Consider the following 14,985-nt stretch of genomic DNA (forward strand, 5'->3'; position numbering starts at 1 on the left):
TGACTGACATGGTGGTGGAGAGTGTGTGTGTGTGTGTGTGTGTGTGTGTGTGTGTATATTTCAAATAGTCCACCAACCAGCTTCTGCCGCTGACAGGACATCTACAAGGTGGACAGTCTAGGTAGGAGTGGACAGTGAGTGGACTGACAGACAGACACAGTGTTTAAGCACTCCAGCAGCACGGCTGCGTCTGATCCACTACTCGCACCACCACCACCAGCAGCAGCTCAACACACACTACTAACACACTCATACACACACACACACACCGCCACCATCAGTCTGTCACTGACCCACCACCCAGATACCACAGTCTGCTCTGTGGTGGTCCGTCCTGTGGGGTCCTGAGTATTGAAGAACAAGCAGGGTGAGAGGAGGAGGAGGGGGCTGATAAGAGAGTCTGCAGAGGAACAGATGGACTAAAGTCTGGAGTTATAGACGCCTTTAATCATAATTAATCAAATGAAATTAATAGAGATTTTATTTTCCTATGAGGAAATATTCAACCCCTCTAAATGTATTACTCAGCTGCAGATGATCAGAACAGTGAACTGGAAGTCAGTCGTTATTATTATATATTAAAATAAAAACAATATAAATCTTTAATTGCTTTATTTTTTTAAAATGAATCCAGTAGAAACTTTTTATTTTATTTTATCACATGCACTGAAAACACACACTCACACTATTAATGACAAAAAGCGCAATACAAGTACACTTACACTATATGTAAAAAAGTATATGGACAAAAGTATTGGGACACACCCCTTAATCATTGAATCCAGGTGTTTAATTCATTCCCATTAGTGAGCACAGGTGTAAAAATCCAGCCTCTAGCCCTGCAGTCTGTCTTTCCTCCACACATCAGTGAGATAACGGGAGGTTCTGAAGAGCTCACTGAACTCCAGCGTGGTTCTGTATGTAATAGGAGACACCGCTGCACCAACAACAACAAGTCAGCTGGTGAAATCTCCTCCCTCCTAGATCTTCCTCCATCAGCTGTGAGTGGTGTTATTATTGAACAGTGGAAGAGTTTAGGAGGAACAGCTCACAGAGAGCAGCTCAGCCACCGAGTGTCTGTCAGACCACGTAAAGTTACAGAGCGGGGTCAGGGCCGAGTGCTGAGCTCAGAGCAGAGTGCAGAAAAACCTCCAACTGACTCAATAACTGCAGCAGAGCTCCAGACCTGCTGCTGCTGGTAGAGCTTAGAGTAAAGGGGGACCGGGTCCATATTAATAATAATGCCTATGGGTTTAGAATGGGGGGTCGTAAAAGCTCCTGTAGGTGGAATAGTGTAGAGATGGAAGGTTTGAATAAAAGAAGAACCGGGCCTCGGGATGAGACAGCTGTAGACGCAGGCTGTCTGATATGGGTGAATGTGAAGGGAAGCATGCCTGAGGGCCTGTAGGACCAACTGCAGAGTCAACAGTGTGTACCATGGTAGGGACATGCTTCTACCACAGCAGCCCAAAGCAGGTTCGTATCTAAGCAGGGCTATATGAGCATGACATCATCTGAAAGGCCCTTTTTGATTGGACTGAAGCTGAACTAGAATGACCACAAGTCCAGATAAGGAAGCTATATCAACAACAGGCAGAATCTGCTTTGGGGAACACTGTCTGTCTCAGGCTAGCACATTATGTATTAGTGCCTAAACCTACTAATTTGGTGGTATACAATTATTTACATGTACATTTGTGGCATTTAGCTGACACGCTTATCCAGAGTGACTCACAAGGTTACTCATATTACAGAGCTGGACCAATGCAGTGTTAGGAGTCTTGCCCAAGGACTTGCCCATTGGTGTAGCACAGCACCCACAGTTACCCAGACCGGGAATCGAACTGGTGTAATAGCCCACTGGCTGGTAGTGGTGTTATCTGTTGGGCCACACCAACCACAATATCTATACATTTCTATATGGTTTAGACTAAAAACATCCCACAGTAGGTGTCCCAATACTTTTGTCCACATAGTTTACCAGTAAATGTAGTTAGCGTAAGCTGCTGATTCACACTCTACAATTGTATATAAGAGACGTCTGCAGTAGAACGAGTCACGGGTCGAATTCTAGGAGCATATTCGTTCTCTGCTTGGTCGTTTCTCCAGGTTTCTAAATTGGAAAACCTTTTAATGCTGATCTCATGAGCTTATATTGGAGGACATTGGAGAACACTTCTGCACCAACTTCTAGAAGAGGCTTGAAAGTAGTCTGAAAAAAGCCCTGAGATGCTTGATCTTTCTCTTTCTTAAGCTGCTGGATCTCCAGGCCCATCAGCTCAGCCTTCTCCTTGTAGTTCTTCTCTATGAGATCTTTCTGTTCAAACAGTTTTCTCTCCATAGCTTTGTCCAGCTCCTCCACCTGCAGACGCTTCTCCTCCTCAATCTTCCTCTCCATCTGCTGCAGTTGCTCCTCATGGCGCACTTTCTCCACCTGCATCGCTCGTTCGGTCTCCACCTTCTTCTCCTCAGCTGCTTTTTTCTGCTGCTCTATCAGAGCTGCCTTTTCTCTCTCCTCTGTCCAGTGCCAGAGTATGTGAAGAAAGAGGTGGAGAGGTGGAGAGAGGGAGAGGTGGAGAGAGGAAGAGATGGAGAGATGGAGAGATGGAGAGGTGGAGAGAGGAAGAGATAGAGAGAAGGAGAGATGGAGAGATGGAGAAGTGGAGAGGTGGAGAGAGGAAGAGATAGAGAGAAGGAGAGATAGAGAGAAGGAGAGATGGAGAGGTGGAGAGGTGGAGAGGTGGAGAGAGGGAGAGAGGGAGAGGCGGAGAGAGGAAGAGATGGAGAGATGGAGAGGTGGAGAGAGGGAGAGGTGGAGAGAGGAAGAGATGGAGAGATGGAGAGAAGGAGAGATGGAGAGATGGAGAGGTGGAGAGATGGAGAGATGGAGAGGTGGAGAGGTGGAGAGAGGAAGAGATGGAGAGGTGGAGAGAGGGAGAGGTGGAGAGAGGAAGAGATGGAGAGATGGAGAGGTGGAGAGGTGGAGAGGTGGAGAGAGGAAGAGATGGAGAGGTGGAGAGAGGAAGAGATGGAGAGAAGGAGAGGTGGAGAGAAGGAGAGGTGGAGAGAGGAAGAGATGGAGAGAAGGAGAGGTGGAGAGAGGGAGAGGTGGAGAGAGGAAGAGATGGAGAGAAGGAGAGGTGGAGAGGTGGAGAGGTGGAGAGAGGAAGAGATGGAGAGGTGCAGAGGTGGAGAGAGGAAGAGATGGAGAGAAGGAGAGAAGGAGAGGTGGAGAGATGGAGAGATGGAGAGATGGAGAGAAGGAGAGATGGAGAGGTGGAGAGAGGGAGAGATGGAGAGGTGGAGAGAAGGAGAGGTGGAGAGGTGGAGAGGTGGAGAGAGGGAGAGGTGGAGAGATGGAGAGGTGGAGAGAAGGAGGATGTGAAAGTAAGATTACTCTGTCAGTCTACAGTGCTGTACGTACTGAATCAGTGAAGTATAAGCAGTAAATAGACCTGTGGTCATTACTGTGAGGGTCCCGGATGACCACACTGGGGATAAGCAGAGTATCTGAAATGCTGCCTTCATCTCTTTCTAAGGGTTTTCCTTATATAACCGCTTCAGGTAGTCCAGCGGTGCCCAAGCCTATATATATGTGTTTGGGAACCACTGGGCTAATGTGTATATAATAATGTGTATGTATGTGTATATATATATATATATATACTAAAAATATTTATCCCCATATTCTGTTAAGATGTGCGATGTCACTCTGCAACACTGTGTTGAAGTGTGTGTATATATATTATAACCACTAATATGTGTATATAATAATGTGTATATACACACATATATACACATATACGCACATTTATATATATGTATGTATGTGTATATATATATATGTGTGTGTGTGTATGTGTGTATGTATGTATGTAAGTATATATATATACACATGTGTTGCGAACCACTATTATGTGCATAGAATAATGTGTATATGTACACACACACATATACATACATGTTCAACTCCAACACTGTGTGTAATCCCTCAAATCCACTCATTTACAGAAGAGAACACACTGCACCTGGCTGTTGTGGTTCTGGAACATTCAGGAGAAGTGACCTCAATGGGTTCAGGTGTGTTTCACAGGTGACTTTTAGATCTCAGACTCAGACATGATCTACCAGACCAGCAAATGTCTCCATCATATGTCCCCACAGTAATATAGTCAGATATTGTTCTCAGAAGGTCTGATAATATCACTGTTGTCTTACCCTTAATCTTTTTCTCGTTTTCGGTTATTTTTTTGTCGGCCTGGAGAATGCCGTTCGCCTCCACACTTCTTTTCTGCAGAAACGCCTCCAGCACATCTTCAGCCTGCACAGAATAGAGCAGCACACACACACACACACACACACACACACACACACACACACACACACACACACACACACTGAGACATGCAGTAATGAAGATCTGCAGTTCCAGGAGGCTGGAGGTCAAGGAGGCCTTCTGTTCAGCTGATCTCTTACCCTGACCCCCTTGTTGGGCTCTAAGTGGTACTGGGAGACGATGCTGTCTCTGTGTGAGCAGTAGAGTTCATATCCTCCAGGTGTTGCATACTGCCCCTTCTGCAGACGCTCATTCATGTCCTTGGACAGGTCAGACAGCAGCTCCCAGCACTTGTTCTCTGACCTCTCCATGTTCTGATCAACAAGCTCTAAATAAAGTTTGTTTACTGCCTCCTAAAATACAGAAAACACACACACACATTTAATGAGGGCTGGAGATTCAAATTCAGAGATATACTATATGGACAAAAGTATTGGGACACCTGCTCATTTATTTTTTCTTAAATTAAGGAAAGTAAAAAGAGTTGACCCTGTTTTTGTCGGAGTAACTGTCTCCACTGTCCAGGGAAGAAGGCTTTCTACTAGATTTTGTGGAGGAGAATTGGTGTGTGGATTTGATTGCATTCAGCAACAAGAGTGTTAGTGAGGTCAGGATGTTGGATGATTGATCACCACCCCACCTCATCATCCCCAACTCATCTCAAAAGTACTGGATGGAGTTCCAGCATCCATCAATCCAGTGAACACAGTTCTTCCACTGCTCCACAGCTCCTCAATGCTGGGGGGCTTTATACCCCTCTACTACCCCACGCCTGGCATTATTAGGCAGAATGGTGCAGATAGGTTCATATTTAGTCCTATTCTATTGGCAGTACTTCTCTACAGGCTGTGTGTGTGCATTTGCACATCTGTGTCTCAGCAATGGGTGTGACTTTAATGTAGTTGAATGTATTCATTAGAAGGGGTGTCCACAAGTATTTGGACATATTGTGTAAATCTTTGTGTGTGTGTGTGTGTGTGTAAAACTCACTGTGAGTGTTTTGAGGTACTCTCCATGCTGGTCATTGAAAGAGCGCTTCATAAACTCATCGGTGGCCATTTTGCTCCACCTCTGGTGTTCAGCAGAAATCACATCCACACGGACAGGAAATGAGCTGCTCACCTGCAGGACAACGTCAGCAGCTCATTTCACCTGTTTAGTAAATCCAGTGTGTGTGTGTGTGTGTGTGTGTGCAGGTAGGTGTTACCTGTTCCATCCCACTTTGGTACACCTTGACCCCCTCCTGTACAGCTGCCTGGTTCTCTATCTTTGCCATGGCAACCACAGCATTCTCCAGACAGGGCATGTTCCCGCTAGAAATGGTCTCCACATACACCCTCACTAGATGACCAAACACTGAGAACACACACACACACACACACACACACACACAGATCAGATCAGACTGATTTGAGTGAAGGAACAGGTTGAAGGTGACGTGTGGTGAAGCACTCACTCCTCCCAGTGACTTGGTGTCCTCCTTTAAGTGTTTTCACTTGGCTGTTAGTAAAGACGTATTTACAGAAATGCTGGGTGGCCTCCAGAAAGCCCGGATAAAGGTCACCCTCGTCCAGGCTCTCCAGACGAGACATGTTGTCTTGGGAGGCCGGAAACGGGAACACAAAGCACTTCCGCGTCGGGAAGTAGTTCCGAATACACTGCCGTGGAAGATTGTACTCGCTTACCTTCCGGCCTTGACCTGCAAGAAAGAAAGAGTTTAACGTGATGAAAGGAATGAACTCTGACCTCTCAGCTTTTCTTCATGGGGGAAAAGCAGACCCGCCTCCCCTCCCACCTCCATGTGGATCTCAGTATCATCACCAGTGACATCATCAGTACCTTTCTTTAGCTGAAGGGCGAAATCCAGGTACCCGTCCTCAGTGACCTGCCCCTGTTGCTCTGTCTCCAGCTTCAGAATGAAGTCTCGCACCGTCCAGATGAAGTTTGGGAAGAACTGCACAAACTGAGAGTCTTCCTCCTCCTCCTCCTCCTCCCCCTGTCCTGCTGCTGAGGGTGACTTCACCTTAATGTGCTCTGCGAGCTCAGTGACAAAACTGCAGGATTATAAGGACAATAACACATAATAATGGTAATAAAAGGTGTGTATAGGTGTGTAGTGGTCTGTAAAGGTTTGTATAGGTGTGTAGTGGTGTGTATAGGTTTGTATAGGTGTGTAGTAGTGTGTATAGGTTTGTATAGGTGTGTAGTGGTGTGTAAAGGTTTGTATAGGTGTGTAGTGGTGTGTATAGGTTTGTATAGGTGTGTAGTAGTGTGTATAGGTTTGTATAGGTGTGTAGTGGTGTGTACAGGTTTGTATAGGTGTGTAGTGGTGTGTATAGGTGTGTAGTGGTCTGTAAAGGTTTGTATAGGTGTGTAGTGGTGTGTATAGGTTTGTATAGGTGTGTAGTGGTGTGTAAAGGTTTGTATAGGTGTGTAGTGGTGTGTAAAGGTTTGTATAGGTGTGTAGTGGTCTGTAAAGGTTTGTATAGGTGTGTAGTGGTGTGTATAGGTGTGTAGTGGTCTGTAAAGGTTTGTATAGGTGTGTAGTGGTGTGTATAGGTTTGTATAGGTGTGTAGTGGTGTATAGGTGTGTAGGTGTGTACAGGTATGTTGGTGTGTACAGGTGTGTAGGGGTCTGTATAGGTGTGTAGGGGTGTACAGGTGTGTAGGGGTCTGTATAGGTGAGTAGTGGTGTGTACAGGTGTATAGGGGTGTGTAGGTGTGTACAGGTGTGTAGGGGTTTATAGGTGTGTAGTGGTGTGTACAGGTGTGTGGGGGTGAGTAATTGTGTACAAGTGTGTAGTGGTGTGTAGTGTTGTACAGGTGTGTAGGGGTCTGTATAGGTGTGTAGATGTGTACAGGTGTGTGGGGGTCTGTATAGGTGTGTAGGTGTACAGGTGTGTAGGGGTCTGAATAGGTGTACAGGTGTGTACAGGTGTGTAGTGGTGTGTAGTGGTGTGTAGGTGTGTAGTGGTGTGTACAGGTGTGTAGTGGTGTGTACAGGTGTGTAGTGGTGTGTAGAGGTGTGTAGGTGTGTAGTGGTGTGTAGGTGTGTACAGGAGTGTAGTGGTGTGTAGGTGTGTAGTGGTGTGTAGTGGTGTGTACAGGTGTGTAATGGTGTGTAGGTGTGTAGTGGTGTGTAGGTGTGTAGTGGTGTGTAGGTGTGTGTACAGGTGTGTAGTGGTGTGTAGGTGTGTAGTGGTGTGTAGGTGTGTACATGAGTGTAGTGGTGTGTAGGTGTGTAGTGGTGTGTACAGGTGTGTAATGGTGTGTAGGTGTGTAGTGGTGTGTAGGTGTGTAGTGGTGTGTAGGTGTGTACAGGTGTGTAGTGGTGTGTACAGGTGTGTAGTGGTGTGTAGTGGTGTGTAGGTGTGTACAGGTGTGTAGTGGTGTGTAGGTGTGTAGTGGTGTGTAGAGGTGTGTAGGTGTGTAGTGGTGTGTAGTGGTGTGTAGGTGTGTACAGGTGTGTAGTGGTGTGTAGGTGTGTACAGGTGTGTACAGGTGTGTACAGGTGTGTAGTCGTGTGTAGGTGTGTAGTCGTGTGTAGGTGTGTAGGTGTGTACTGGTGTGTACAGGTGTGTACAGGTGTGTAGTGGTGTGTAGGTGTGTACAGGTGTGTAGTGGTGTGTAGGTGTGTACAGGTGTGTAGTGGTGTGTAGATGTGTGTAGGTGTGTACAGGTGTGTAGTGGTGTGTAGGTGTGTGTAGGTGTCTACAGGTGTGTAGTGGTGTGTAGGTGTGTAGGGTCTGTATAGGCATGTAGTCGTGTGTAGGTGTGTAGGTGTGTAGTGGTGTGTAGGTGTGTACAGGTGTGTACAGGTGTGTGTAGGTGTGTAGTGGTGTGTAGGTGTGTGTAGTGGTGTGTACAGGTGTGTAGTGGTGTGTAGGTGTGTAGTGGTGTGTACAGGTGTGTAGTGGTGTGTAGGTGTGTGTAGGTGTGTACAGGTGTGTAGTGGTGTGTTTGGGATAAAGGATACTGCAGCTTCTCCAGCGCTGTGTTGTCGATGGTTCCTCTGCTGTTGTAGACCAGAGTGCTGCTGAGCAGAACAGCCAGGCAGAAGATCCAGGCATCGTTCTTCGAGTCTCCCTGAAACAACACTGACATTAAACCCAGCAGGAGAGGGAACTCATCTAGAGCTTAGACAAACGCACCACCCGGAGTACCTACACTAACAGGACTGACTGAACTAAAGCACTAATAGCAGTGACAGGACCAATAGGAGACTAATCAGTAGTAGTAGTGTGTTGTAATGAACCCGCCGTGAGGAAGCTGGACTTCAGCCTGACCAGATCAACTTCAGAAGCTCTTCATCGGTAGAAGATCAGCTCTCTGTTCAGAGCTTTACTCTTTAATGGCGGGTGGGAACATCTCCTCTCTCTAAATCTCAGGCTGGGACTGAAGTGCAGAGTCTGAACTGAATACGATGGAAATCTCCAGCAGGAGGACGTTTCAGGTTCTGTGCTGCTTTGGAGTTGGGGTCTCACCTTGTCCACGTCCCCCAGTCCTTCAGTGTCCAGCAGCACCAGAGTGTGTCCAGGTTTAGAGGGGTGCGGCACACACCACATCCAGATGCCCTTAGTCTTGGACTCGATGGTGCTGCCCAGAGCAAAGCCTGAAAATGACCACAGGCATCATCACTAATAAGACAGACACTCCCACAAGCAGGGAGGTGTGTCTCAACACCATAAAAGACTCCAAGAGTGTCCTGGTGTAGAGTGGACTCCATCATACACTACATGTCCAAATGTTTGTGGACACACCTTCTAATGAGGCTACTTTAAGCTGAACCCATTGCTGATAAAGCTTGTCTAGTCCCTGTAGAGAAGTGCTGCCAATAGAATAGGACTCTCTGGAGCAGATCAACATCATGAGCCTATTGGCACCATGCTGCCTAATGCCAGGCGTGGGCTATAGAGGGGTATAAAGCCCCCCAGCATTGAGCTGTGGAGCAGTGGAAGAACTGTGTTCTCTGGAATGATGGATGGATGGTGGAACTCCATCCAATACTTTTGGGATGAGTTGGGAATTTGGGGATGAGGTGGGTTGGGGGTCATCCATCATCTTGGTGTCACTAACGCTCTTGCTGCTGAATGCAATCAAATCCTCACAGCAATGCTCCTCCAAAATCTAGCCCTTTTCCCTGCACAGTAGAGACAGTTACTCCAACAGAAGCAGGGTCAACTATTTTTAATACTCTTGATTTCCAAAGAAACAATGAATGAGCAGGTGTCCCAATACTTTTGTCCATATAGTGTATGTTTGGAAAAGGTCACCTGATCACACTTTTTTTTTCTTTGATTTTACAAACTGCTCCTGAAGATTCTCACACGTCTATCATCACCACCAGACTAAAACTCGTATCTCCACAAACAGCAAACCCAGTAATCCTAAAACTCCTGCAGGAGAAACTGGTCTTTCATCAGATCTGTTTCTCAGGGTCTCTTACCCGTTTGTTTTCCTGCCAGGCAGTTCATGAGGTAAGACTTCCCTGTGCGGTAGAGCCCCACCACAGAGACCACCACCACCGGCCGGCTGATCCCGTCCAGGTACTGAGTGGCATCATCATTCACCTGCAGTGAGCCATTCACATTCTCCACCAAACAAATGGGTTCTGGCATGAGATCTCCGTCCATGACGAGCTCCTGTTTCACTGCCTGGAGAAAAAAAACTGAATTTATTAACAACTTGACTAAAAACTCAACTTATTAACAACTCAACTAAAAACTCGACTAAAAACTCAACTTATTAACAACTCGACTAAAAACTCGACTAAAAACTCAACTTATTAACGACTCGACTAAAAACTGAATTTATTAACAACTCGACTAAAAACTCGACTAAAAACTCAACTTATTAACGACTCGACTAAAAACTGAATTTATTAACAACTCGACTAAAAACTCGACTAAAAACTCAACTTATTAACGACTCGACTAAAAACTGAATTTATTAACAACTCGACTAAAAACTCAAATTATTAACAACTCAACTAAAAACTCAACTTATTAACGACACGACTAAAAACTCAACTTATTAACGACTCGACTAAAAATGTAACTTATTAACGACTCGACTAAAAACTGAAATCTGTCAGCAAATAAGCGGCAAGATGTCATACGGAACCTGGTTTGGTGCCCATGCCCAACCATATCTCATCCTGTATTCAGACTAGAGGCGGCCCAACAGGGTACTAGAGCCTCCTTTCACTTTTACAGATAATCAGTTACACATATCATCATCATATTCACACAACTCCTCCTTGGTGCATTATGTTGTTCATCAGTGGGTGTAATTCCTTTCGATGAGCTGATTGATTACATAAATTAATTAATAATAATTACATCACTGTAAAATTATTAGAGTATTATTGCATGTACCTTTACTTTAGTATACTGTATATGAATTGAATATATTAATATATATGCATTTTTATTGTGCTGTAGGTTTTTGTTTTCTCCTGCATATCCATATTATTTATTTAATTAGAGTATTTGGTGTGTTTTGAACACTGGTTTACTGGTCAACCAATACCAAACCGTTATTTTATGGTGTTTAGCCTCGTGCTTCATAAATCAATTAACACCAATAAATTCTTCCAAACTGAAGATGAACACACTCACCGTTTGAGGTCCCTCGCTCAGTCCTGAACCAGCAGCGACGCTACAGTGGAAGCAGACTGAGGAAGCACCCAGGCTTTGTCTCTGAGTTGAGGGAGTTCAGGTAAAACAGAGGCTTTCCGAGAAATCAGAGACTGCAGAGCAAGGAGGAGCTCCTTCAGCTGCAGAAGATCTCCCTCTGCTCTCAACAGGATGCTTTTCAGCTGATCTGACCGATCTGTAGCACAGTCTGCAGCATGCGACATATAAGGCTGCATAGAGGAGCTATGCTTTCTCTTTCTCTTTCACTTTCAGCTGCCTCGCTGCCTCGCTGCCTCTCCACAGCCCAGACTCTTTCCCTTTTTAAACACAGCCTCAGGGCTGATGCATTCTGATGGTCAGTTCAGTAACTATTACACATTATAATATTCATATCTGAGGCATTTAGCAGAGGCTCTCACCCAGAGTGACTAACAGAAATGCTCCAGCTAGTGTGAATAGGGCAGAATGCAAAAGACCCCTCTAAGCCCTCTATACTTCTCAACACACACACACACACACACACACACACTACACTGTGCCTGAACTACACCAAGGCTTCATGCTCCTGCAGATGTAGTGACCAGGGAGTTTTCGCAGTAGATAATCAGCAGTTGCTTGCAGTAGATAATCAGCAGTAGCTTCTAGTAGATAATCAGCAGTTGCTTGCAGTAGATAATTAACAGTAGCTTCTAGTAGATAATTAGCAGTAGCTTCTAGTAGATAATCAGCAGTAGCTTCTAGTAGATAATTAGCAGTAGCTTTCAGTAATTAATTAGCAGTAGCCTGCAGTAGATAATTAGCAGTAGCTTCTAGTAGATAATCAGCAGTAGCTTCTAGTAGATAATTAGCAGTAGCTTCTAGAAGATAATTAGCAGTAGCCTGCAGTAGATAATTAGCAGTAGCTTCTAGTAGATAATCAGCAGTAGCTTCTAGTAGATAATTAGCAGTAGCTTCTAGAAGATAATTAGCAGTAGCCTGCAGTAGATAATTAGCAGTAGCTTCTAGTAGATAATCAGCAGTTGCTTTTAGTAGATAATTAGCAGTAGCTTCTAGTAGATAATCAGCAGTAGCTTCTAGTAGATAATTAGCAGTAGCTTCTAGAAGATAATTAGCAGTAGCTTCTAGTAGATAATCAGCAGTTGCTTGCAGTAGATAATTAGCAGTAGCTTCTAGTAGATAATCAGCAGTAGCTTCTAGTAGATAATTAGCAGTAGCTTCTAGAAGATAATTAGCAGTAGCTTCTAGTAGATAATCAGCAGTAGCTTCTAGTAGATAATCAGCAGTAGCTTGCAGTAGATAATCAGCAGTAGCTTGCAGTAAATAATCAGCAGTAGCTTGTAGTAGATAATCAGCAGTAGCTTCTAGTAGATAATCAGCAGTAGCTTGCAGTAGATAATCAGCAGTAGCTTCTAGTAGATAATCAGCAGTAGCTTCTAGTAGATAATCAGCAGTTGCTTGCAGTAGATAATTAGCAGTAGCTTCTAGTAGATAATTAGCAGTAGCTTCTAGTAGATAATTAGCAGTAGCTTTTAGTAGATAATCAGCAGTTGCTTGCAGTAGATAATTAGCAGTAGCTTCTAGTAGATAATCAGCAGTAGCTTCTAGTAGATAATTAGCAGTAGCTTCTAGTAGATAATCAGCAGTAGCTTGCAGTAATTAATTAGCAGTTGCTTGCAGTAGATAATTAGCAGTAGCTTCTAGTAGATAATTAGCAGTAGCTTCTAGTAGATAATCAGCAGTTGCTTGCAGTAGATAATTAGCAGTAGCTTCTAGTAGATAATTAGCAGTAGCTTCTAGTAGATAATCAGCAGTTGCTTGCAGTAGATAATTAGCAGTAGCTTCTAGTAGATAATTAGCAGTAGCTTCTAGTAGATAATCAGCAGTAGCTTGCAGTAATTAATTAGCAGTTGCTTGCAGTAGATAATTAGCAGTAGCTTCTAGTAGATAATTAGCAGTAGCTTCTAGTAGATAATCAGCAGTTGCTTGCAGTAGATAATCAGCAGTAGCTTCTAGTAGATAATTAGCAGTAGCTTCTAGTAGATAATCAGCAGTTGCTTGCAGTAGATAATCAGCAGTAGCTTCTAGTAGATAATCAGCAGTTGCTTGCAGTAGATAATTAACAGTAGCTTGCAGTAGATAATTAGCAGTAGCTTCTAGTAGATAATCAGCAGTTGCTTGCAGTAGATAATCAGCAGTAGCTTCTAGTAGATAATCAGCAGTAGCTTCTAGTAGATAATCAGCAGTTGCTTGCAGTAGATAATTAACAGTAGCTTCTAGTAGATAATTAGCAGTAGCTTCTAGTAGATAATTAGCAGTAGCTTTCAGTAATTAATTAGCAGTAGCCTGCAGTAGATAATTAGCAGTAGCTTCTAGTAGATAATCAGCAGTAGCTTCTAGTAGATAATTAGCAGTAGCTTCTAGAAGATAATTAGCAGTAGCCTGCAGTAGATAATTAGCAGTAGCTTCTAGTAGATAATCAGCAGTAGCTTCTAGTAGATAATTAGCAGTAGCTTCTAGAAGATAATTAGCAGTAGCCTGCAGTAGATAATTAGCAGTAGCTTCTAGTAGATAATCAGCAGTTGCTTTTAGTAGATAATTAGCAGTAGCTTCTAGTAGATAATCAGCAGTAGCTTCTAGTAGATAATTAGCAGTAGCTTCTAGAAGATAATTAGCAGTAGCTTCTAGTAGATAATCAGCAGTTGCTTGCAGTAGATAATTAGCAGTAGCTTCTAGTAGATAATCAGCAGTAGCTTCTAGTAGATAATTAGCAGTAGCTTCTAGAAGATAATTAGCAGTAGCTTCTAGTAGATAATCAGCAGTAGCTTCTAGTAGATAATCAGCAGTTGCTTGCAGTAGATAATTAGCAGTAGCTTCTAGTAGATAATTAGCAGTAGCTTCTAGTAGATAATTAGCAGTAGCTTTTAGTAGATAATCAGCAGTTGCTTGCAGTAGATAATTAGCAGTAGCTTCTAGTAGATAATCAGCAGTTGCTTGCAGTAGATAATTAGCAGTAGCTTCTAGTAGATAATTAGCAGTAGCTTCTAGTAGATAATCAGCAGTTGCTTGCAGTAGATAATTAGCAGTAGCTTCTAGTAGATAATTAGCAGTAGCTTCTAGTAGATAATCAGCAGTTGCTTGCAGTAGATAATTAGCAGTAGCTTCTAGTAGATAATTAGCAGTAGCTTCTAGTAGATAATCAGCAGTAGCTTGCAGTAATTAATTAGCAGTTGCTTGCAGTAGATAATTAGCAGTAGCTTCTAGTAGATAATTAGCAGTAGCTTCTAGTAGATAATCAGCAGTTGCTTGCAGTAGATAATCAGCAGTAGCTTCTAGTAGATAATTAGCAGTAGCTTCTAGTAGATAATCAGCAGTTGCTTGCAGTAGATAATCAGCAGTAGCTTCTAGTAGATAATCAGCAGTTGCTTGCAGTAGATAATTAACAGTAGCTTGCAGTAGATAATTAGCAGTAGCTTCTAGTAGATAATCAGCAGTTGCTTGCAGTAGATAATTAACAGTAGCTTTTAGTAGATAATCAGCAGTTGCTTGCAGTAGATAATTAGCAGTAGCTTCTAGTAGATAATCAGCAGTTGCTTGCAGTAGATAATTAACAGTAGCTTGCAGTAGATAATTAGCAGTAGCTTCTAGTAGATAATCAGCAGTTGCTTGCAGTAGATAATTAACAGTAGCTTTTAGTAGATAATCAGCAGTTGCTTGCAGTAGATAATTAGCAGTAGCTTCTAGTAGATAATCAGCAGTAGCTTCTAGTAGATAATCAGCAGTAGCTTCTAGTAGATAATTAGCAGTAGCCTGCAGTAGATAATTAGCAGTAGCTTCTAGTAGATAATCAGCAGTTGCTTGCAGTAGATAATTAGCAGTAGCTTCTAGTAGATAATCAGCAGTAGCTTCTAGTAGATAATCAGCAGTAGCTTCTAGTAGATAATTAGCAGTAGCCTGCAGTAGATAATTAGCAGTTGCTTGCAGTAGATAATTAGCAGTAGCTTCTAGTAGATA

General features: G+C 43.5%; 1 protein-coding gene across 1 annotated transcript; it reads right to left on the reverse strand.

Annotated features, from left to right (window-relative positions):
* Nucleotides 1-621: 621 nt before the first annotated feature.
* On the reverse strand, nt 622-11,012 carry LOC140560513 (guanylate-binding protein 1-like). The gene is made up of 11 exons (XM_072684982.1): nt 10,957-11,012; nt 9,783-9,990; nt 8,821-8,948; nt 8,313-8,422; nt 6,176-6,390; nt 5,793-6,035; nt 5,544-5,692; nt 5,327-5,458; nt 4,477-4,689; nt 4,219-4,321; nt 622-2,517 (listed from the first exon to the last, which is right to left on the reverse strand). Exons 2-11 carry the CDS (start codon nt 9,967-9,969, stop codon nt 2,114-2,116), a joined length of 1,884 nt encoding a protein of 627 aa, XP_072541083.1. The 5' UTR covers nt 9,970-9,990; nt 10,957-11,012; the 3' UTR covers nt 622-2,113.
* Nucleotides 11,013-14,985: the final 3,973 nt, after the last annotated feature.

Source organism: Salminus brasiliensis, chromosome 8 (assembly GCF_030463535.1).
Source record: "Salminus brasiliensis chromosome 8, fSalBra1.hap2, whole genome shotgun sequence".
In the NCBI taxonomy this organism is placed as follows: domain Eukaryota; kingdom Metazoa; phylum Chordata; class Actinopteri; order Characiformes; family Bryconidae; genus Salminus; species Salminus brasiliensis.

What these genes read in the sequence shown, in the direction of transcription:
- LOC140560513 (XM_072684982.1), bottom strand. Translation starts at nt 9,969, where the DNA reads ATGGACGGAGATCTCATGCCAGAACCCATTTGTTTGGTGGAGAATGTG. An exon ending in ACAGCGCTGGAGAAGCTGCA is followed by an intron (nt 6,391 to 8,312) that starts GTATCCTTTATC and finishes ATAATCCTGCAG; the next exon opens with TTTTGTCACTGAGCTCGCAG. An exon ending in ACCAAAGTGGGATGGAACAG is followed by an intron (nt 5,459 to 5,543) that starts GTAACACCTACC and finishes GTTGTCCTGCAG; the next exon opens with GTGAGCAGCTCATTTCCTGT.